The sequence below is a fragment of the Halichoerus grypus genome, chromosome 12 (assembly GCF_964656455.1).
Source record: "Halichoerus grypus chromosome 12, mHalGry1.hap1.1, whole genome shotgun sequence".
In the NCBI taxonomy this organism is placed as follows: domain Eukaryota; kingdom Metazoa; phylum Chordata; class Mammalia; order Carnivora; family Phocidae; genus Halichoerus; species Halichoerus grypus.
The window spans coordinates 77363875-77386402 of NC_135723.1; the positions used below are offsets into that span (position 1 = coordinate 77363875).

Genomic DNA, 22528 nt, shown 5'->3' on the forward strand with positions numbered 1-22528 from the left:
CTCTACAACTGTGGTTCTTCACACTTTTAGGTATGAAATTCCAAGAAAAGTTGATGAAAGCTATGGATCCTAGTCACAGAAAAAAAGGCACATAAAATATTGAAAACAATTTTAGCAGTATCACCTTTCCCTTGAAGCCTGTCCAGCAAGAGCTTAGGTCCACCAGCAAGAGATTGGGAGTCCCTCTCTGCAAAACCTTTTTCTCTGCTAGCCTTCTTTATTTTTCTGTCTCTCTGGTTTTTGTTTTGTTTTTTCCTCCAGATCAGGTCTAGACAGAGAACTTTAGTAACGATATGGAAGAAAACTCAGCCAGTGAGAGAAGGAAGAGATACATCCCAGTCCTGTATTCTACCAACTTCAACTTGGAGTCTGATGTTTTGCTGAGGCCAGGTCTCACACCTAGTATATAGAGTGTGGTTGCACAAACAATCCCAAAGAACAAGGTAGTCAGCAGTCAGTAATCACTGGCCTAGGCTAGCCCTGGGTGGGCTTTTGCATTTGTAGTTTCTTAGGGTAGAAAAAAAAAAAATTCTTCAGTGGATCTTTGCTTGGCTGCATCCTTCTCAACTATTGCTCTCAGTTCAAATGTCACTTCCTAAAAGAGAGGGTTCCTAACCATTCTAAGTAGCTCCCTCACCAATAAAACCATTCTCCAGCACACGACCCTACTTAGAGTCTTCAAAATGCTTTTACCACTGCCTGAAGTTATTTTTTATTGCTGTGTTTATCTCGCTAAATGTCTATTGTGCTAACTAGAATCTAAGTTATTCAGGAGGGATTTTTGTCTGCAACATTCTCTGCTATATCCTCAGCATTTACAATAGCACCTGGAGCCCAGGAGGCACTCAAAAAACATTCTGACTTAATGAATGTGATGGAACCAAATTGATGATCAGAAATATTTTCATCTGCGATTTTTACATCTACACTTCTATACAAGTGTGTAGCTCATTACAGGTATTGGAGGACCTGCGTAACAAATCCAACAATACCTCTGATGGGAACGTTTCTAAAATGTGCGATTGTCGCTATATTTCTGCTCTGTCATTTATCATAGGTTCCAAATGTGTCATAAAATATTATTGGGTCAGGGACCATGCAGGCCACCAGATGGTTGCAAATGATTTATTTCCTTGATTTCAGACTACTGAAGAAAGATTGCAGGAAGAAAGCCAGTTCTTACCTCTGAGCTTACAGAATACGAAAGATAAAAGGGACCTTGAAGTTCATCGAGTCCAGATCCACTCTTAATTCAAAAACCCATCCTACCCCCCAATGATATGGTTATCTGACCTTGACTTTAATATTTTTAGTGATGAGACACTCATTATTTTACAAGAGAACCTGTGTCACAATTGGACGGATTTTGGTGAGCAAGGTCTTCCTTCTATTGATTCAAAATTTCCTTCCTGTAACGTCTGGCCCTTGGAGCAACAATGAGTAAGTCTAGTTCCTGTTCTGAATGATGAACTTTGAAATATTTGAAGACATCTAAAATATCTCCCCTTAGTATTTGCTACTTCAGAATAAGCAACGTAAATACCTCCAGCTGTCCCTCACTTGTTCCTCCCTGATAGACCCCTCATCTTCCAGGTGGATGGTCTCTGGGCACTCTTCAATTAGGAAACATATGTTCTCCAGGGCAAAGTGGAATTAAGTCTTATTTTTAATGATGGATTTAATTGTACTTGTGCCATAAAGCTACTAAGTGATCCACTTTTGTAAGTCAACTATGCATATAATTATGCACTATATCATTACCAATACCAGCATCTGTTATTAATTATAAAATGTAAAAGCAGATTTACTCTGATATAATGAACCTCCATCTCTGTGGGAAGTCTGTCTAAAGAACATCTCGTAACGGACAATGCCAGCTTGCTACTGAAAGTCTTTTGATGAAAATATGAAAAAGCCTTTCAAATAATCTGGTGCTTCAACTTGCACATGCACAATCATGTGGCTCCTTTCAATCTCAAAATTCATGGAATAAGCAATTATAGACAGCCTGAAAGTAAAGCATTCCATGATAAATACTACTAGTGGAAATAATCTAAGACAAACTGGTAAAAATGAATTGCATTTTTACAGCAAGAAAATTTTATCAAATGTTTAATTGAATGCCTTTCAACTAAACAAAATACAGTTGAAGTGACTGTCCATATTCAGACTTTATGGGAAGATCTGGTAAACTGATTCGTGTTCTGACATTCTTATGATCAATGTTGGCTATAATCATATTATCAGTATTAATCACTAAAGAAGGTAGAGATTATTATATATGGTGGTGTAGCCCAATGATTTCCCATATTGACTTGCCACTCCTAAACACTAACAAAAGTTCACACTAGGAAAGTTGGATAGGTCTCAATCCACCTCTATACTTACACCTCTATACTGTAATCACCCGTGTCTTTAAAACCTAGTAGTGAGTTACAATGTATTTGGATATCCACAATTATGTTTGCATTTAATAATATCTTGGAAATATTAAGCACTGTTTTCTGTTTTATGGAATGAACAGGGCTTTAACTGTTGAACTTGTTAGTTGACCGTCCTTATTTCAGACTTTCACCCAGAAAAAAAGATGTAGCATAATCACGGAGAACTCAGAGACATTGACCCAATAATTCTTTGATATCTTTTCAAATAAACAACCCGAGTAATTCAGTTGTTTCAACGATTTTTGTTATGAGCTGTGTTCCCTCCAAATGCGTATGTTGAGGTCCTAATCCCCAGAACCTCAGAATGGGATCTTATTTGGAAATAGACTCATTGCAGATATAATTAGTTAAGATGAAATCGTACTGAAGAAGGGTGGGTCCCTAAAGTAATATGACTGGTGTCCTTATGAACAAGGTGAAATCTGGAGATATATACAAACAGGGAAGAATTCCATGTGAAGGTGAAGGCAGAGATCGGGTTGAAGCTTCTACAACCAAGGAACAGCAAAGATTGCCATCAAACCACCAGAGGCTGAGAGATTCTTCCTCACCCCCCTCAGAGGGAACCAAGCTTGCTAACACCTTGATTTCAAGCCTTCTAGCCTTCAGAACCATGAAACAATAAATAACCTGCTGTTTAAGTCACTCACTTTGTGGTACTTTGTTACAGCCGCCCCAGGAAACTAACACAATTCTGAATCTCTTAAAAAATACTTGGCACACTTCTCTGTGGCATGTCTTCAGAGCCCAAAGCACTTTATTTTGGATATGCTTAACGTGGCGTAGTCTTGTCCTCTGAGATGAATTTTTTAACAGCCAAAAGCTACACATATCTAAGATATAAAGATGATGGATCATTTGTGTACATAATCCACCATCTTTTTCAAATAATTTACACCATGAATTAATGAAACTGATTTTTGTGCATCTCTACAACTGACTTTGGCAGCCTAAAAGATGTTTTGAACAATAATAGTATTTCTAGGGAAAAATGTATAACCTCCTAAGGTAACCATCTTGAAATATATATAAAAAGGCATGTTTTATAAATCATGACATTCTGTTTTAAAGTTTCACTCTTGATAGCTATATTATATACACGTGTGTGTGTGTGTGTGTGTGTGTGTACGTGCATGTATGGATGATATATTATGAATAGTGTGAGTTGTTAACTTTATGGTAAGCCAGAGGTTTTCAATAGTGCTTTCTGATACCCAGATGCTCGACTGGAGATGTTCCTGGGAAATGATCCCAGCCCCTTGGCCTGAGCACCTTCCCTTCCATTTGATTTACATTTTGATCTTCCATTCTAGATCAAGACTGCAATAAAATTTTCTGTGATGTGGGAATGTCTTATATCTGCATTGTCTGATACAGAAGCTGCTAGTCTCAAGTGGCCTTTAAGCATTTGAAATGTAGCTATTTCAACTAAGGAAATGACATTTTAATTTAATTCAATTTTAGTTTAAATAGCCACATGTAGCTATTGGCCACTGTACTGGATGGTGTAGTTCTAGATTTTAATTTGAATTAAGATTCTGCAGCTAACAAAGTTCGAAAATCACCACTAAAAATGAAGGAATAAGAAAACTTCTGCTAATAAAGGAATAACTGATGATTCAGATAAATTCTCCCAGAAAACACAGCCATGCAACTTTCTTGGGCATGTGATGATTGATTTTAAACCCAGTGAGCATCTAACTCCATTAAATCTGCCAACTAAAACTAACATCACTGATCATTAGCCAGTAGGGGGAACTGAAGAGTAGAGGACAGCATTTTCCCTGGAGAGTGGGATTTATTTATTTATTTTTTCCTACATACGTTTTAGTCTGTGTGGAGGCCCTAAAATACATATCCTGTCCGGGAACTCCAAACCTTGTCTTCCCGAATATCCAGAGTTCTTTACACACCCTGCATGGACCTGTTTTCAAAGGATCCCTAGGAGGCAACAGAAATTGGTTCTACACAATACAGTTTAAAAATCCAGTTGATTCTAAACCTAGTCTTTCCCAATTTCCTTTGTTAACATGTGATAAGGTTCAGATTTTAATATTGATTTTTAGCTTTATCCTGTTTCTCCACATACCAGAGAAAAAATTTTAAGGGCCTTTATATTTAGAAGGGGAAATTTTCATTGCCATGTTGTTGATTCTTTACTTAAAAGTCATTATAAGAAAATTCGTATGCATGATAAGTTAACCACACATGGCCTTACCTCTTGATAAAGGTCACTGAGATCTTCCTGGTGGGCTTGTTTGGAACATCCTGGGAATTCCCTAACACAACAGGAATCCGGGGGCCAGTCCATCTCTGTCATTTCCAGCCAGTCAGTGAAGTACACCACTCCACAGCACTTAAACTGCAAAAGAATGACTGGTCAAGCTCAGAAACTACACAAATATTTTCTTAACTTATAGAAGATTAAACGTTAGATTTCTTAAATTTTTGTACCCAGAGCTAAACTCACTTCTGTCACCACCTAAAGATATGTGTACATTCTATATTGACGACAGAAATGTAGTGAAGGACTCCATAACGGAACAATTCTGAACAATAATGCTCATAACCCCAGAAATCAGATGAGGCATGACTCAGTCTTTCCCCAACTGTACAATCCTCTACAAGTGATCAAATAGCAACAGAGTCAATATGCACAGTAACAAAACAATTAGCTGGACTATTATAGTTATCATTAAACCTCTAGCCACGAAAGATTAGTTGATCAATTTATTTGTGTATCACCTAGTTACCAATTTAACTGCTTAACAAATTCAAAAAATAAATTAAAAGTTTTCGTAATCTCTGGATAAAGAGTCGTTGACCAAAAGCGCACATCACAAAAATTACCCAACTTGAATTCATTAACCAGTAAATTTTCAAAAAAAATTTGAGATATAAACACAGGTTTAGCCAACACATGTTTATTTAACTGAATGAGAGTCTTGAAATAAAGTATCATATTCTGTCACCATAATCTCAGAAGAAATGATGTGTCTTTAGCTTGAATAAAATTGGATTTAAGAAAAACTATGCTGTGTTTTGTTCTTTTTTGTCTCATTTCACCAAGTTTTAGCAAAAACTTTCTCTGGTCAAAGTTTAGAAACACTGCTTAAGGACATATGTAGATTAGATTAGAATAATTAACTATGATAATTTTCTGCCCTTGGGTAGAGGGAGTTACTCTTCCATATAGTCAAAAACAAGAACTCTGGGCAATCACTGAGAAGAACTTTGCCAAGAGTGACTGGCTCTACAAATTATGTAGCCCAACAGACCAATCTGGGTCCAGGATTAACACCGTATCATAAAATATCACAGTCCACCATTTCAAAATCCAACTAAAATCAACTATGGAGAATTCTGAACTTCTCGTGTAAAATGAAACACAGAAAACACTAAAAATGATTTTACATTTTTCATTTGCCTAAATATCTAACTTTTAAAAAGAAAAAAACCATCTTAAGAGTATTATAAATGATGAATTACTGATGTTATGAGTAATACTAAAACTTCTGGAGAAACATTTTTTATATTTTTAGTATTTTCCTTTTATAAACTTGTTCTAAAAGCTACAGATATGCCATAAACATCACACATTAACTCAAACATAATTTGACATTATGCATTTTACATAAGTCATTGAATACCCATAAAAAAACATATGTAGTCAAAAAGACTTCACCTTCCAAAAATCATAAACTACTACATTTCCAAATCAGGCTTTTTAAGTCCTTGCGCTCAGAGAAAACCGACTTCTCTCATTTCCTAAGGACATGTGTTTTTCTATGTTGATGACAAAAGTACAGTTCTTGGAACTCAAACTCCACCCACAATAGAACAGCCCATTTATCTGGCCTTGTCAGGAAATGAGGTGCTCCACAGAAATGACTTTTCCAAATAACTTAAGCATATCATGTTCAGTGCCAGATATATTTTTTTTTAATTTTAATAAGTCACTGAGATATTTTTTCTTTTTACATAGTTGTTTTTCTTTGTCAACAGAAGATACTAGATTGGTAGTGAAATTTTCCCTAAAACTCCCCTACGTGAACCCACCATTATGCCACACACATGGCTGTGGTCTACATGTCCTTGCAGTTTTCCCACCTCTTTTTTTTTTTTTTTTTTTTTTTTTTTTAAAGATTTTATTTATTTATTTGACAGAGAGAGACACAGCGAGAGAGGGAACACAAGCAGGGGGAGTGGGAGAAGGAGAAGCAGGCTTCCCGCGGAGCAGAGAGCCCGATGTGGGGCTCGATCCCAGGACGCTGGGATCATGACCTGAGCCGAAGGCAGACGCTTAACGACTGAGCCACCCAGGCGCCCCTTCCCACCTCTTTTAAAATCACATTATGAGATAAAGGCACTCTTGCTAGCATCGTGTCAAACTGGAAAACACCACCACCATTTTACCTACAAAGGAAGTGAGGTTTTCACAGGTCAGATAACCTGTGGAGACCACAGACTAGTGTGTGGCAGAGCCTACTTATTCCAAAGCTTGTTCTCCAGCCATTACGTTAAATTAAATAAGTAAACATATTTTTAAAAATCAGTTTTTTAAAAAGATATTAAAGAAAGATCCCTAGGGCTTATGTGAGAGTCCTGTACGGTGAGGTACACGCCCAGAACTGCACTGAAGGAGTCATCAGGACAACTGGGGCCTGACGAGGTCACTTTTAGCTCTACAATTTGTTTTGGGAGCCGGGTGTTGTGGGTTGAATTGTGTTTCCCCCCTCCCAAAATTCATGTTGAAATTCTAACCCCCAGAATGTGACCGTATTTGGAGAGAAGATCTTTACAGAGGTAATTAAATTAAAACAAGGTCACAAGGGTGGGTTCTAATCCCATATGATGGATGTCCTTATAAAAAGAGGAAATTTGAACACAGACATATATAAAAGGAAGATGATGTGAAAACCAGGGAGAAGACTGCTGTCTATAAGCCCAGGAGAGAGGCGTCCGAAGAAACCAACCCCGTACACCTTGATCTCAGACTTCTAGCTTCCCAAATTGTGAGATGATACATTTTTGTTGTTTCAGCCACCCAGTCTGTGATCATTTATTTTGGCCACAGCCCTGACACACTAACACAAGAGGCTTTAAAAAACTCTTTCAGGGTGCCCAAAGGTCTTCCCCCTCCTTTTATGTGAAATAGGCCTATGATATGGAGGAGAAACTTACCATGCAATACAGCTAAAAACATAGGTACTGTCATTTGCAATGCTATACATTGTCTACCTAGATGGAGCCCCTCTTTGTACCACTGGGGAAAAGCTTGCTTTGTTGTTTTAACCTGGATTATCACGGTCTACATCAGAAATCCCAGAAAATAAAGAGCTCTGGGCAGCTTCTACCCAGAGCAGTAGCTGACCACAGCTTACTATAAATTCCCTAATGTCTCACTTATTTTCCCTTCATGTTGTTTTTAGTACAGATGAACAGTAAACAAACAAAGCCAGGAAGCATTTAAATAAATAGGAAATCTGTGTCACAATGGTAATTTTCACCATCTCAACAACTGTAACACAAAGAGCCAGATTTGGAGATTATCCTGGACTGAAACCTCTGCCCGTATCCCAGACAGAGTAACTGAGCAGACAGCTGGATATCCATCCTGGAAGACACCGACTCTCACATGCCTTGTTGTGGCCCAGCTTGAAATGAAAGAAAAGGAAAAGGGTATACTTGGTCACTGGGGAATCTTCAATCACAAGGAAACTGCTTGGGAGAAGAGCTTGGTTTGAAGCAAGACCAGTGGTGAACTTCAAGTCACCAGATTTTAAAAATCTACATGTTGTCCGTGTTTGAGAAGATGAGTGGGTGCAGGGCTATATGGAAGTTAGATAAGAAAAGCAAAAAGCCCCTATGCTTTATCATGCTATAGTCAATAACTGTAAGCTAAATGAGATCAAACTCATGATCCCATTTAATCTTCTCAACAACCCAAGGAGGCAAGTACTTTTACTATCCCTATTTTACAGATGAGGAGACTGAGGCTGAAGGAAGCTAAGTAAATTACAGAAGCTCATGGAATAATAAGCAGCATAGCCAGAATGTGAACCAAGATCTTTCTGACTAGAAAGCTCATACTTTTAATGATATACCGATGCTTAATTCCCAAACAAGAGCCATTATTTAAAAAAAAAAATTAACTGTTTAAAATAAAGACAGCTCTAAAAGTCATGAAAAATTATCTATTCAAATAAAACTTGGATATTTATCAAGAAACACTCATAAAAAGGAAATTTCACAGTAGTTTAGCAAAATGGCTTCTAAGAAATTCTTAAAATATATGTGAACCACGTGAAATGAAGGGGAAATGGTATACACAGGAAGAAAAGCAGGGCATGGAGTCACTTAAGGAATTTCTCAATAAAGAATTACACCAGTGGTAACTGAATCACAGGCTTAACTTTTCAGCACAGAGAAAATGACCAAAGCCAAAGCTTTGAACATTTGCTTTCAAAGTGTGCCATTTATTCCATACCCTCTACCGCAGAAATTACAGCACTTACCTCTCTCTGGAAAAAATTCCAAGCGTGAGTAAGCCACCGGTATCTAGGTAAGCCGTAATTTGTCATCCTGGCTTTCAAAGTGACCATGTCTGACCATTGAACTGGAACCTAGAGATAAACAAAATATCAACAACTGGGACGTACAAACACACACATTCAGTTCAGAAACACAAACATTCCCATATTCACAAATGTAATCGCTCACACACTCATATGCACACTTGGAATGTATTGCAATTAACAAATATTATTTTAAATTTATATTTGTTTGTGGCCTAAAGTGAGTTCAAGGTTATTTACTTATGAAACAATCTCTATGTGTAGATATTTGCAGTAAATGAGGAAGTTCTTTACATTAAGCAAAGAAAAAATTTAAAATCATTTAATGCCAATATCAAGCTGAAGGAAATCACAAAATAAGCAGTTTACTGTACATCCTACAGGTCCAGCTGAAGAGATCCTCATAACAAATAATCTCTGCCCAGAAATGCCCTTGGATTTGATTTCATAATGCTGTGGAGTCGGTCTTTGAAGTGACTGCAAGAGCGTGTGGGTGGCTCCATCAGTTAAGTGCCTGTTTCGGCTCAGGTCATGATCCTGGGGTCCTGGGATGGTCCTGGGATTGTCCTGGGATCGAGCCCCAGGTCAGGCTCCCTGCTCAGCGGGAAGTCTGCTTCTCCCTCTTGCTTTGCCTCTCTCCCTGCTCGTGCTCTCCTCTCTCTTTCTCTCTCTCTCTCTCTCAAATAAATAAATAAAATCTTTCCAAAAAAAATATGAAGTGACTGCAGATTGTAGTACCAAAACAAAGGGATAAGAATTAAGAAGGGAAAGAATCCAGCTCAAGTCATGCCTCACTCTGGAATAAGTGTGTAAATATCTTTCCAAATATTGGATTTTGGACCCATGTTAGAAATTTAGGAAAAATACCTCTCAAATTAAAGCACTTTTTGTGCTTCTAGTCTCAAGTCACCTAGCACCGTGTCCCTTAACAGAGTGTTTAATCATGACAGAGCTTAAGGTACACAACACAACAGTTGGCTGGAAATCTCGTCAGCGCATCACCGCGGTGTTTTATCTACAGCGCCCCGGGGGGAAACTGACGCATACACATCCTAGTCTCACCACACATGTGGTATTATGTTTAGAATACGTAACTGGGAAACTGGACAGATATCCATATCTGATGTATGTAGTAATACAGACCAGGATTAGCCAAGCAAGCTTGACACTAACTCAAGATTAGGACTATTTTGCAATCTTATTTTAAAAATAGCAGTATCAATAGAAGTAGTTTAAAAATTCCTGACCACAAAAGTTCTTAATTGTTTTCCTTTGTTAATTCTCTTTTTTTATTACTTGGAAATCTACATACAGAAGAAAACATGCCAACACTTGGGCACACAACTTTGTTCCCCCAAAAAAGGTCTGACTGGGTGTACTTCATGTTCACACGGTTTCAACAAAGTTCAGGGAACTAAACCAAAATTCAGGCTACTCATTATAAGTTATTATTTCATATCCCTTTGAGGGATATGGAAATAAATGGAAATGAAGTAAATGAAGTAAATCTCTAGAAATTTATAATCTGAAACAGTTAATATTATTGATAAATTTTTCTAAAGAAGGAATAATCAATAGGAAGTGACAAAACGACAGAAATAACGGGGAAACAGACTGATGTCAAATCTCTTGATTTGGTTATTAGAACATTCTTATTTTAAATTTTATTTTGCAAAATAAATATAAGCTGTTTCCCTCTTGTAACCACAATCGATGTGCGACCAAATATGGCAAGAAACAGAGGAGATCATTGAGGTTCTGGCACAAAAAGGAAATTTGATTTGGCCATAAAGGAAAACACACACTTATTGGCTTCTTGCATGGAACAGCTAAGAGTACAAAGCCCATTCTATGCAAAGGCTGGGTTCTGCAAAATTTGGCAGCTAATAAACTTTAATGGCACTTTTCATTCACACTGCTATTAGTGCAAAAGCAATAAAAAAATTCTGACAAACTTTTTTTCCAAAGGATCATTTGCCACATTTCACTTCGAAACAGCTCAACAGCCCTTGCTTTATCCTGGTAACTTAATGGGGAAGATTTACATAAGCAAACAGTGGCCTATGCACTCAACTGAAATGGCAGCATGTATCCACTTGGTACCACCATGATACCAGGAAGATATTTGCAGACGGCTCCCTAACAGAATAGAAGAAAGTATCTTCTAGAATTAGAAGATATTAGAATCAAAACATTTCCTTTCAAATCCCTTAAGTTAATTCATTTCATATTTGTTATAACTTAGGAGGTTTATCAAATAATAGTATGACATAAAAGCTATACAAACCATTTCAAAATCCGTAGAAAGAAAACTCATTTCTAAAACCCTTTTAAATATCAAAAAGAACACAATCAAAAGCTATTAGTAATAGTAATTCTACGACTACTATCTATCGCTTGAATGTCAAGGAGATACATGTACTTCCTGAAAACAGAAAAAATTAGAAGCGACCATCTCTTTATCAATAAAACCCAGAAACTGAGTCTGGAACCAACTACTCTTTCACTCCCCGAAATACATGATGTTTCTAGGGATGGAGTGAAAATATGATTCTCAAAGACAGCAAGAACATTCTTATTTTAACAGGAGATTTCATTTTGAAGACAGTTCTGAACTTTATTAAACTAGTCAGAACCTGCCCTGACTTTTCAATTTTTAATAGGAAAAAAATAATCATGAATTCTCTCTTCTTACTAAGAGTCGTCAGACAGGGGAAGCATGAGTGTTTCAGGCGGGTTCAGATGTGTGGCAGCACCAAAGCATCGTTTACATGCAAATTAGAGTATGCAAAGTACCATTAGTCTGTAATTACCGCTTAGCATTCAAAACAGTCTCACAGTACAGTAACGGATTCACCAGAGAATCTTTAATAACTGTATCGGTACTGAAAGGACTTCACTTCTAGTACACAACTGCTGAAATGTCTCTCTAAAACAAATACAAAATAATCTCCCTCTCTTCTTCAGAGCTCCTACATGTTAAAAAAATATGTTGAAGGTTCACCTGGGGAACTTGTCGCAAATGTGAATGCCCCGTCCCTATCCCTTCTTCTTCTGCCTTTCCCTCTATTCTGATTTAGCGGATCTGGCCTAGTGCCCTCTTATGTGCATTTTTAAGAATTGCCTTGGATGATTCCTCCTGTAGACAGTCCAAGGACTACTTGTTGAAAAACATCATCTTCCCAAAACAGAATGACTCTATGATGCTTAGGGTGGAAAACTCTGGCCACCATGAAAACAGCCAGCAAACAGACATGAAAAGGTGCTCAACTTCATTGGTGATAAATGCACCACTTGTCACCAATGAAGCAGGCAAACATTAAAAAAGTAATAATGCCCTGGGTGAGCAAGGGTGAAGCGCAAGTGATAAACCCAAAGTAACTGGTAAAATCTTAAGACTGAGAAACCCTATCCTTGTTCATTCTCACTTAGCTCTGAAAGTTGATTTCAATTGATAAAATGAAAGAGAAAACATGCTTAAAAGCTGCTTTCATGTCGCCAAGTCTCAAACTGTCGGAGTGTTTCTAGGCTGAAGTAAACACACAGCAACTCTTCAAATATAGTTCTTAAAGGAAGATAGCTCAGCTTCTTGGGAACAGAAGATTCATGCTTCCTAGTCATCAGGGTACAGCTGAGGCGGGCATTTTATGAGGCTTACATGTCGATTTTCAAACTTTCCCAGATCTTGCTGTAAATGCGAATCTTTCCTATTATACACTCAGAAGTTGGCAAAATTATTTTCGGACATATATTATTTCTAGTCTATTATATCGATGTTTAAGCAACCTGTGGAATTAAAGACATACAGTACAGCAAATAAAATATTACAAATTATGATTTGGAACTATGTGTTAGACACAGACAAGAAAATATTAATTTTCAGAAGTATTGGGACCATGTTTACAGTATAAACATTTAAATTAGAGGAGCTAGGTGGCTCAGTGGATTGAGCCTCTGACTTTTGATCCAGGCTCAGGTCTTGATCTTGTGGTCATGAATTTAAGCCTCACTTAAACAAACAAACAAACAAACAAACAAAAAACTTTCAAAGCCATAATCATGTGCCTAAATAACTCCAAAGTATATGATTCAAAAGGCTGAACTGGATATTGTTCCAGATCGTGACTACTTCCCACTTTGAACTCACCATAATTTCCTGCTCGTATGTCCAAACACCACAAGCCAGTTCTACACAGAAAATGACAAGCAAACTTCCAAAGTACTGTAGAAGAACAAAAAATTAATGCTGTTAGGATAGAATCAAAATAAAATATGGTCATCAAAGACAAGCTAAATATTATTCAGTATTGTTTACCCAATGGACAAGAAAACAGAGGCACATATTTAAGAAGCTCCCTTGGGAGGAGATGAGAAAAGTGTCCGCAAATTGAGAAAAATCTACAGACAACATTCGATACTCACCTAAATAGGCCATTTGACTAGTGCTCTATTTATCAAGTACTTTCATACTTCATTCACTCAAGGACCTTGTGAAAGGGATAGGACTATCTCATTTTACAAATGACAAGATTAATGCAAAAAGTAGACAATGTGAGTTGCTCAAGAATGTGCATAGTAAATTTGTGGGGGGTGCTAGAGCTTTGCTGCTGTGTTCCGTGTACTGCACCTCGACACCTCTCCAGTTGTGGAGGTATCTTTGCAGAAATAAACAGTAAAAGTGTGAGAAAGAATGGGCTCCCGGAAAGTTCTCTTCACTAATTCCGGCAGAAATAATGGTGTCATGGATCTTCCGCTCCTTTTATGTCACTGGGTCAGGATGAGTGTACCTGGTAGTGATGATTATTGAGTAACCCCCTGTACTGGAATGACATCTCCCTTAAGGGCAGGAACTTTATTTTTACAAACTGGGTGCTCAGTAAATATTTGTTACTTAAACAGATAAATGAAAACAAAGCGGAGTGATACCCTAGTAAAAGACAGGAAGCTGCCGTGGGCTGGGTGATCTTTACGGAAGTAATTTTTAAGAAGAGTCACTAATGACGAGGAGAATGCAATGCTGGTAAGATTTGTGGAAAAGCAATCCAGGAAGAGGAAATACCAAGTGCAAGGCCACCTTTTGGGTCAAGCCAGTTAGTTAAGAACTCCGAGGTAAATGGAGCACAGAAGGGGGTGGTGGGCACAGGGAGTGTAAGTAGTAGATGAGATGAGAAGTATAAAGAGCCAGATCTCCAGGGGCAGTAGAAAGGATTTTGGCTTTTATTCTAAGTGTAATCAAAATCCAGCAGCACGTGACACGGTCTGACATACGTTACAAAAACACAATTCTGGCTGTTTTGTAAAAAAACAACCTGTAGGAAAGCAAAGATGCGATCAGGGCAACTAAATAAAAAATTGCTGAACTAGGGTGGTAGCAGGGAAATGGGGCGGGGGAGGGCAGGGAATGCACTGATGATAGGATTGTGAGCTGTCAAAACGTGAACGCTGAGTTTCTTTGCTCATGGTTTTTGCCAAAAAAGGGGAGGAGGAAATAAAAAATCTAGAAAATTGAGCTGATTTTCTACTACTTCCAGGATATATCCCTATGATTTAAAAATATAAATCACTGCTATTAGTTTTAATTTGCTTCTTTCATATAAAGGCATAAATAATATATACACGGCTGCATAATCTCTTAGATAATAACGCAGTTTGAAAATCAAAATTGGTCCAAAAGATAAAGTAATATTTTCTTAAGTGTATCCCACTTTATAAGCACTTTTATTTTCAATATATGCAGTACTCTTGGTCAGCTTCAATCTACTCAAATCTCATTGCCTTACTTTAAAGATTTTAGCCTTAAAATGATGATTAGAAGAAATTTTGTGAACCCAGCACTCCAAGTCAGTTTTTCTCCAAACTCTCTTTCGTGGTTTATTTAAGAGATTTGTAGACATGAACAATACCACATGTGCACCTTATGTTACAAAGAGACCAACTAATTGTATGCCAGATCCATTTTTTTTCTACCTTTGATAAGACCCTACAAGACAGTAAGACTTCTGAGAAAAGTTACACAGTGGGATATTTTTGTTTTCCCAAATCCCTAACCTAATTTTTTTTTTCAAAATTGATGTTTGGTTATAATGAAAACCAAAGCAGCCCTGAAAAGGCAAGACATCCCTAAAATAAAACATAGACATGGTCGCTGTTGCTGGTCAGGAGATAACTTTACTGTGCCTTGGGGGTCACCATGCAGATTTCTGGACTGATTTTATATCCTTGTAAGTCCCGCTTGAGTCACTTCTCTTGTTTCTCACCTCCTGGAGTCACTGGCCAGTTTATGAGGTCTGTGCTGCAACAGCAGAAATGCCCCGAGCACAGAACCAAGGGCAAAGTGCCCAGATGTAAGCAATACTTGCAATACCCGAGTCACTCTGCCAGGCCTTCGGATCCAAACTGTGTAGTAACTACATGCATGACAGCACCTCGGATTTCTTATAGCGAGCTTTGCCGTGGGTTAGCAACACCATAACTTAAGCATCCCCAGGAATGCATAAAGTATATATAACTAAAACAATCTCTCATTAAAAACTCAAAACTGAGGGGTGCTTGGGTGGTGCAGTTGGTTGAGCATCCTGTCCAACCCTTGGTTTTCGCTCAGGTCGTGATCTCAGGATTGTGAGATCGAGCCTCCACGCTCTGTGCAGAGTCTGTTTGAGATTCTCTCTCCCTCTGCCCCTCCCCTTCTGCACTCACGCGTGCTCTCTCTCTCTCTCTCAAATAAATAAATAATCTTTAAAAAAAAAAAGTCAAAAAAACCAAAAACTCAAAACTGAAATTACCCATCATGGGAAGGAGGGTGTCCATGTAAGCTGGACACTCCTTTAATTCTGGGAAAACTCTAAAATGATTTTATCATTCAGATTTCCAATGATGTCATTGATGCAAGTTCTTCCATATAAAACAGTTCTTCTGTCTTTATTCTACTTAGGAGCACAGATTCATTTGACCTTCAGATTGAAAATAAAAGTTTTAACCACATTATAAGACTTTCTTGGACCAAATTAAATCTCAAATTTAATTCAAATCATAAATATATGAGTATGAATATGTATATATTTTTTGCAAATGATGCTACAGCTTTGTGGTCAGCTGCCCTTGCTTTGTTGTCATTGTGCTGGCCTCACACATCCAGTCTTCTAATTCCAAGGAAAATGCCAGATCCATTGTTAACACGACATACAGAGATCAACCTCATTCATCCCTACTTTTTCTCTTCCAGTGAGCTCCGAGGCCTCCGTGGTCATCTTCATATTGACTATAGCCCAGAGAATCACTCTGCCACTGTTTCGTTTAAGGGCTGGATCTGAGTGAGGCATCTGTTAATCCATAGTTTGAACAGACCAAAGCGAGCAAAGAATAAAGCAACAGCTCCCGCTGACCTCTGCTATGGTATGAAGTGCACACGCATATCATGTTTCACTGCGAAGCCACCCGTCATCCTCGACAGTATTGGGACCACGTATATATCTCCCCTGACGGTGTCAGCCTGTGTCTCCCACGCTTCTCCCTTCCCCGTGCACACTCCCGGCTGAGATGGTCTGCGCCAGCCTAGTTTGCACACCAGTCTGCCCCCTCATCTCCTTGGGTGCTGTCCTGCCTGAATGGTGAGAAGAGCTCAGAATTTGGAGTCGGAAGACTGAAGTTCAAACCCAGCTCTGAACACACGCTGTGACCTCGGGCAAATCATTAAGCTGGCCTGGCTTCAGTTTGCTCGTCTGTGTACTGAAGATAAAAATAAAGGCTTCCTCGCTATTACCATCAAGGCTGATATGATACATGGGAAAGTGGTTTGAAAAATTTTTTTAGTTTTAAATGTGTAAAACGTATACAAATGCTGTCCGCAACCATTCTGTGACGTACAATCCAATATTGACTTGTCCTCTCTTCTCCTACAGAGAGCCTGCGTTCCCCACAGAGTGACGCAGTTTCTTCCTCATCATCATTTTCCAGCGTTTCCTCTCTCGTTCTTTACCACTTTACTTTTCTCCTTGCCTCCATGTAGAGCAGGGCTCCCCTGTCTGCTGAGCACCAGGCCTCAGAGGCTGTGGCTTTTAAACCAGTTGGCTGCCTCACACACAGGTCACAGAACTCGCTTAAATACCCGACCGTCGGTTCTGGCTGGGAGGCATCTTGTTCTTGAACATTATTTTATCCCCTGTAAGTACCTATCTCAAGCAGCACCTGTCACGCAGCAAGTCGTCAATAAATATTTGGTGGAAATGACGATCAGTTTACCAATGAAAAAGATTTCCTTGCGATTCTCTAATTTGAGCTGAGTTTCCTGCTCACATTTGACTCCCTTTGACTTCTACCTACACATTTTTTTTTTTTAAAGATTTTATTTATTTATTTGACAGAGAGAGAGAGACAGTGAGAGCAGGAACACAGCAGGGGAAGAGGGAGAGGGAGAGGCAGGCTTCCCGCAGAGCAGGGAGCCCGATGCGGGGCTCGATCCCAGGACCCTGGGATCATGACCTGAGCCGAAGGCAGACGCTTAACGACTGAGCCACCCAGGCGCCCCTCTACCTACACATTTAAAGAAATTTTAAATATTGCCTCTCTGTTTTACTATTGTCTTCCTTGTGGATTATTCTATGATAATCCAGGGTGCCTTTAAACATTCGGGACAATTGAACAAAGCTAAAGAAAAGGAGTAATGTACAGACTCCCCCATCTTCCCTCAGCTACTAAGGACTAAACATTTCAAACAAATGTAGAATGAGAAACTGGTTATGCAAGGAAATTAGAATGCGATCATTTGCATGACAAACTATTTTATTTGCTTTAAAAATTATTCAATACAGAGTTCCTTAAAATAGCTAAGTTCCTCTACTGTAATTAACTAAAATTTGTGTTCTACGAGTAAGTTTTATCTTTAAGCATTTGTTCACGAGAAAACTGCATCAAATAAGGCAAGCAGACAACAGGACACACCCCCCCCAATGATGCAATTAATTAGTGATTTTTTTTTTTTCCACCGAACCCCTCAAGCTGAGAATCATTACCTTCAGTTAAAAAATGAGAGCCCTCTGGAGGCACCTAGGTGGCTCAGTGGGTTAAGCGGCTGCCTGCAGCTCCAGTTATGATCCCAGGGTCCTGGGATCCAGTCCCCCCCCCATAATCCCTCCCACACACATGGGGCTCCCTGCTCAGCGGGGAGCCTGCTCCTGCCCCTCCCCTCTGCTCATGCACTGGCACAGGCTCTCGCTCTTAAATAAATAAATACAATCTTAAAAAAAAAAAAATGAGAGCCCTCACTGGGTCGGATAAAAGATCGCATAAAACGTTGTATGTGAAATTGCTGTGTTGACTCTTTTTAAACTAGACAGATGAGAAGAACATGGGCTCTGAAATAAAATAGACTTGGCTTCAGATTCTGGCTCCTATACATACCAGTTGGATGAACTCAGGCAAACCACTAAGCCTCAGTTTCCTGATTTGTAAAATGAGAATGTTAAGAATTACCTCGCGGTGTTGTGCGAAGGATTCAATTAGGTAGAGTGCTGTTGTGTAGTAAGCACTCCCTAAATAGTAGCTATTATTAACCATATCACAGCATCTATTAGAGAATATGAACTCAATGAGGACAAAGGGTACCATTTTGGCTTAAATACTTAACATGCTGACTGGCATTGAGCAGGTACTCGAGGCCTATTTCTTGAATAGGTATACTGTAATCAGAGGATGATGGTAACACTGTTCATCTCCTTGGATCAGGATCAGTGGCACTCCCACTAAAGGACATTTAATCCCACTAGCTATTTGATAAAATCTTTACAAAATCCCTATCCTGTGAGAATATAGCTGGTATTTTTCCAAACATCTTTATTAGGAAGCTAAAAGCAGGAAGTGGTGGGTGGGGAACCCAACTTCTTTTTAAAAAGGATTGAAATCAATTTGTTATTTTAAACTAAGATTGGCCACAAAATGGTAAGAATGGCTTAGGTTAACCACTCCCTTGGTCCACTGGAAGTATTTGAGGAGGAAGAGAAGGACATGAAATCCCACCTTCCTATTTAAGCCCTTGGTGACTTGTAGGTAAATGCATCCCCAGTAGAAACAGAGGGGATTTATTCCTCACTATTAAAGGTTATTTCGTCTCATTGTATGTATACAGACAAAATAGTAAAATCTCAAGGAGGTCCTTTCTTAAATAAACATTTATTTATAAAAATGATTTGGTTCCCTGATACCGCCCACCCCAGGATTTCCTCCTAAAGAAAGCAGATTAATAAACATATGCCCCTATCCCTTCACCCTCCTGAAATTTCCCTAACATAAAAATAAAGGGATTTTTTTTTAAAGGCATAAGCCCGGGGGCAAAGGAAAAGGAGAAAACAGCAAGTATAGTTTGGAATGTGCAAATTTCTCAGCAGTCCCCCAAAAGCTGAAGGCTTAACCAGTAGTGCGGAAAGTTGAAAACAACTGAATCCCCCAAATGCTCAGGAACTGGCAGCTAGGATACCACTGGACGTGGGTGAAGGTAGGGCTAAAAAGAGAAGGACTCGTTGCAAACCTGTTTAGGAAGAAGTTAGACCCCAAGTCCCTTTCCCCACACTAGGTAGCTGGGTGACTATCCAGACCCAGCAATATAGAAGTTGGGGGTATATTCTGTGGAGACAGTAAAACAGTCTCAGGACTGGGGACACTAGCTACAGTGGAGGATAAAGTACGGTACTGGAAAAGAGAACTGAAGTTCAAATTTACATACCTTTTCCACAAAGGTTCAAAACTCCAATCAAACCAAAATAAGCATTGGATTTCTAGTAGAATACCAGAAGCTAAAGGGCAATGGAGGAATGTCTTCAACATTCTGAGGGAAAAAAATGATTTCTAACCTGTAATTCCATAGTTAAAATTATCATGAAAAAGCAAATAAAGCCATTTTTAGCCATATAGGCTTTTAAATTTTATCTCCTCTGTATGCTTCTTCAGGAAATTACTGGAAGATGTGCTCCCTAAAAGGTGAGATTGAACAGAAAAGGACAATGACTTGGAATCCAGAAAACAAAAATGATTTCTAAAATAAGAGAGAGGCAAAGGAAATCCCAGAGTGGTAGTAAAGGGATAGCCCATGATGGCAAGGGTTTCAGTGGGCCTAACTGGAGCAGGTCTAGAATGTTCTGAGACAGATTTCTTAAAAAAAAAAAAAAATTGATAGGATGCCCCCAAATATTTGAATATATAAAGAGAACAGTTACACCAGAGTGAGTTTAAGAGTTGAATTAGACAGAAATACATAGAAAACAGAGTTACTAATTCTAAGAAAAACAAAGTATTATTCTAGAAAGAAAAATTAAACCCAGTACTTTCCCTGGCCCAACTGCGAATAGCATTTACATAGTTATAATCTTAAAGACTGATCTATCCAGAGTTATGACATATCCGTATTGAGTTGTGATTGGAAGTGTGCATGAGAGGCTGGGACATGGGGGCAGGAAAGGGTGTCAGATCTCCATCTTAATAAGTTCTTCATCATAAGAAGTCAATGGATAGTCCTTAAAGCTGAACACTAAAAGAATGAAAAGAGTTACATAAATATGAGATTTAGAGATGGGGAAGTAAATTCTCAGGGAATCTGCTAAAACAAAATTGAAAATGGCTGCCTCTTAGAGTGGAAAATGGGAGGGTGGGAGACTACTATTTCTCATATGAAGGCTTTGAGAATTAACTGTAAATTATGAAGCACTGTGGTAAAAGTAAAAGCAAAATTAGAACAAACAATAGTCCCCCTGAAGCCTTGACACCAAAGAGAAGAAGGTTGGAGGCAGAAGGATTATCTATGTTCTACACAGAAAAAGTTATTCAAAAGGCTGAAAATTCTAAGTGGCCCAATTACACTTCATGGTTACTGGAACTAAAGAGGGTGGGTGGCAACTGGAAACTTTATGCTCAGGTGCTGTCATGTTTTTGCTAAATGTACCGTCAGTAGCTCAAAATACGGAGTGCTATAACAAAATACAAAAAATGTATACTTAGAGGTGATTTATAGACCCAACCCTGAGGTCTCTCTCTTTCACTAGACCCTGTTTGGCAATTTGGATCTCTCCTGCAATATTGCTCATTAAAATCACACATCCGGTCTGCTTAAATCAGTTGGTGAGTTGGATTATTTTCCATGACAGTTCATTTCAGTCACAAAATTATGAAGCTTAGAACTCTATGTTATGGACAATTCCAATGACGGAGGCCTGGATTTAGTTCACTTTCTGGAGAGATATATATGTTCGTATATTCAACTATTGTGAGTATATAACATTGAAAGTATATAAAAGTGTATTAAAAGTATGTAAAAAATCAAGTATACTTATATAACTAAATATGCAAATATGTGTATGTGAGTGCATACACACACACATATATGCATGCACAAATAATTTATTGTGCCAGAGATTTACATGCACTATATAATTCACTCCTTAAAAAAATGTTACAGAAACATCATTATCTCTATTTCTTAGAATGAGAAAACGGAGCTATAGGCATATTCATCCACAACTGAGAGGCAACAGACCACTAAGTCTTTCAGAGCACAGGTTCTGAAGTCAAGCATCCTAGATTCAGATCCCAGCTTTACCCCTTGACTGTTTGGGCAAACCACTTAACTTTTCTGTATTCCAGTGTCCTCATCTGCAAAATGGGGATAACAACAGTGCCAACCCCATAGTCTGGTTGGCAGAATTTAATGAGTCAATACATGTAAAACACACAACAGTGGCCAGCACATAGCACGTGTTCTATGAGGGATGATGGTGGTGGTGTTAGCAATACCTCATGAGCCACCATCTCTAGACCCCCAACTTCTTACCTTTCTTACCTTTGAACTAATGGGGAATGACTTAGAACCTCATGTTCCCATCTTTGATCTTTCCTAGTTGGAAAAAAAAAAAAGACTGCCAATAATATCAAAATTTTAAGGATGGCAAAAAAACGTCCTTTTTCTTTCCACCTATGATGGCTAGTTAAAGACACAAATGCTGTTTTAATTGCTATGTAAAATCCTTGATAAGTTATATCAAAAATTGCATCTTTTCTTTTTATGTTTTGAACGTATATTAAGTCAGTCAGATCAGCTTCTTCTCAGTGTAAAACTAGTTTTTCTTCTTATTCACATTTTACAATTTTATAATGAAGTCTAGTGCCATGTAGCCAATGAGTGCTTAACTGTTCATTAAATGGAACTCTCATAAAAGCTCTACTAAGGGAAAGTGATTTATTTTCTTTTTACACCTTTAATTCTTTACTGTTAATAACCAATAATAATAAAATTTCTAAGAAAGTAATATCTGTTTTGTATAAAATATCAAATAATTTTCACTTTTGGAAAAATAGATTAATTTTTAAATTTTCATTTCTAACTTTTATCAGTCTAATAAAAACATAAAAGCAATCTGTCCTAACAAAGCCAACCAATGTACTGAGTGTTGAAGAGTATTAAATTTTATAAGCAGTTGAGAAATATAGGAAAAATATTTTTTATTACTAAGAGCATTTTTATAGAAA

General features: G+C 38.2%; 1 protein-coding gene across 3 annotated transcripts in view; it reads right to left on the reverse strand.

Annotated features, from left to right (window-relative positions):
• TSPAN12 (tetraspanin 12) overlaps positions 1-22528 on the reverse strand; it is a 62611-nt gene that overhangs the window by 13925 nt on the left and 26158 nt on the right. For all 3 annotated transcript variants that reach the window (XM_036092986.2, XM_036092985.2, XM_036092987.2), the window contains 3 exons: positions 13170-13244; positions 8963-9070; positions 4663-4806 (listed from right to left, as the gene is read on the reverse strand). In XM_036092986.2, the coding sequence (XP_035948879.2) occupies positions 4663-4806; positions 8963-9070; positions 13170-13244 (327 nt within the window). The remainder of the gene's footprint in view (positions 1-4662; positions 4807-8962; positions 9071-13169; positions 13245-22528) is intronic.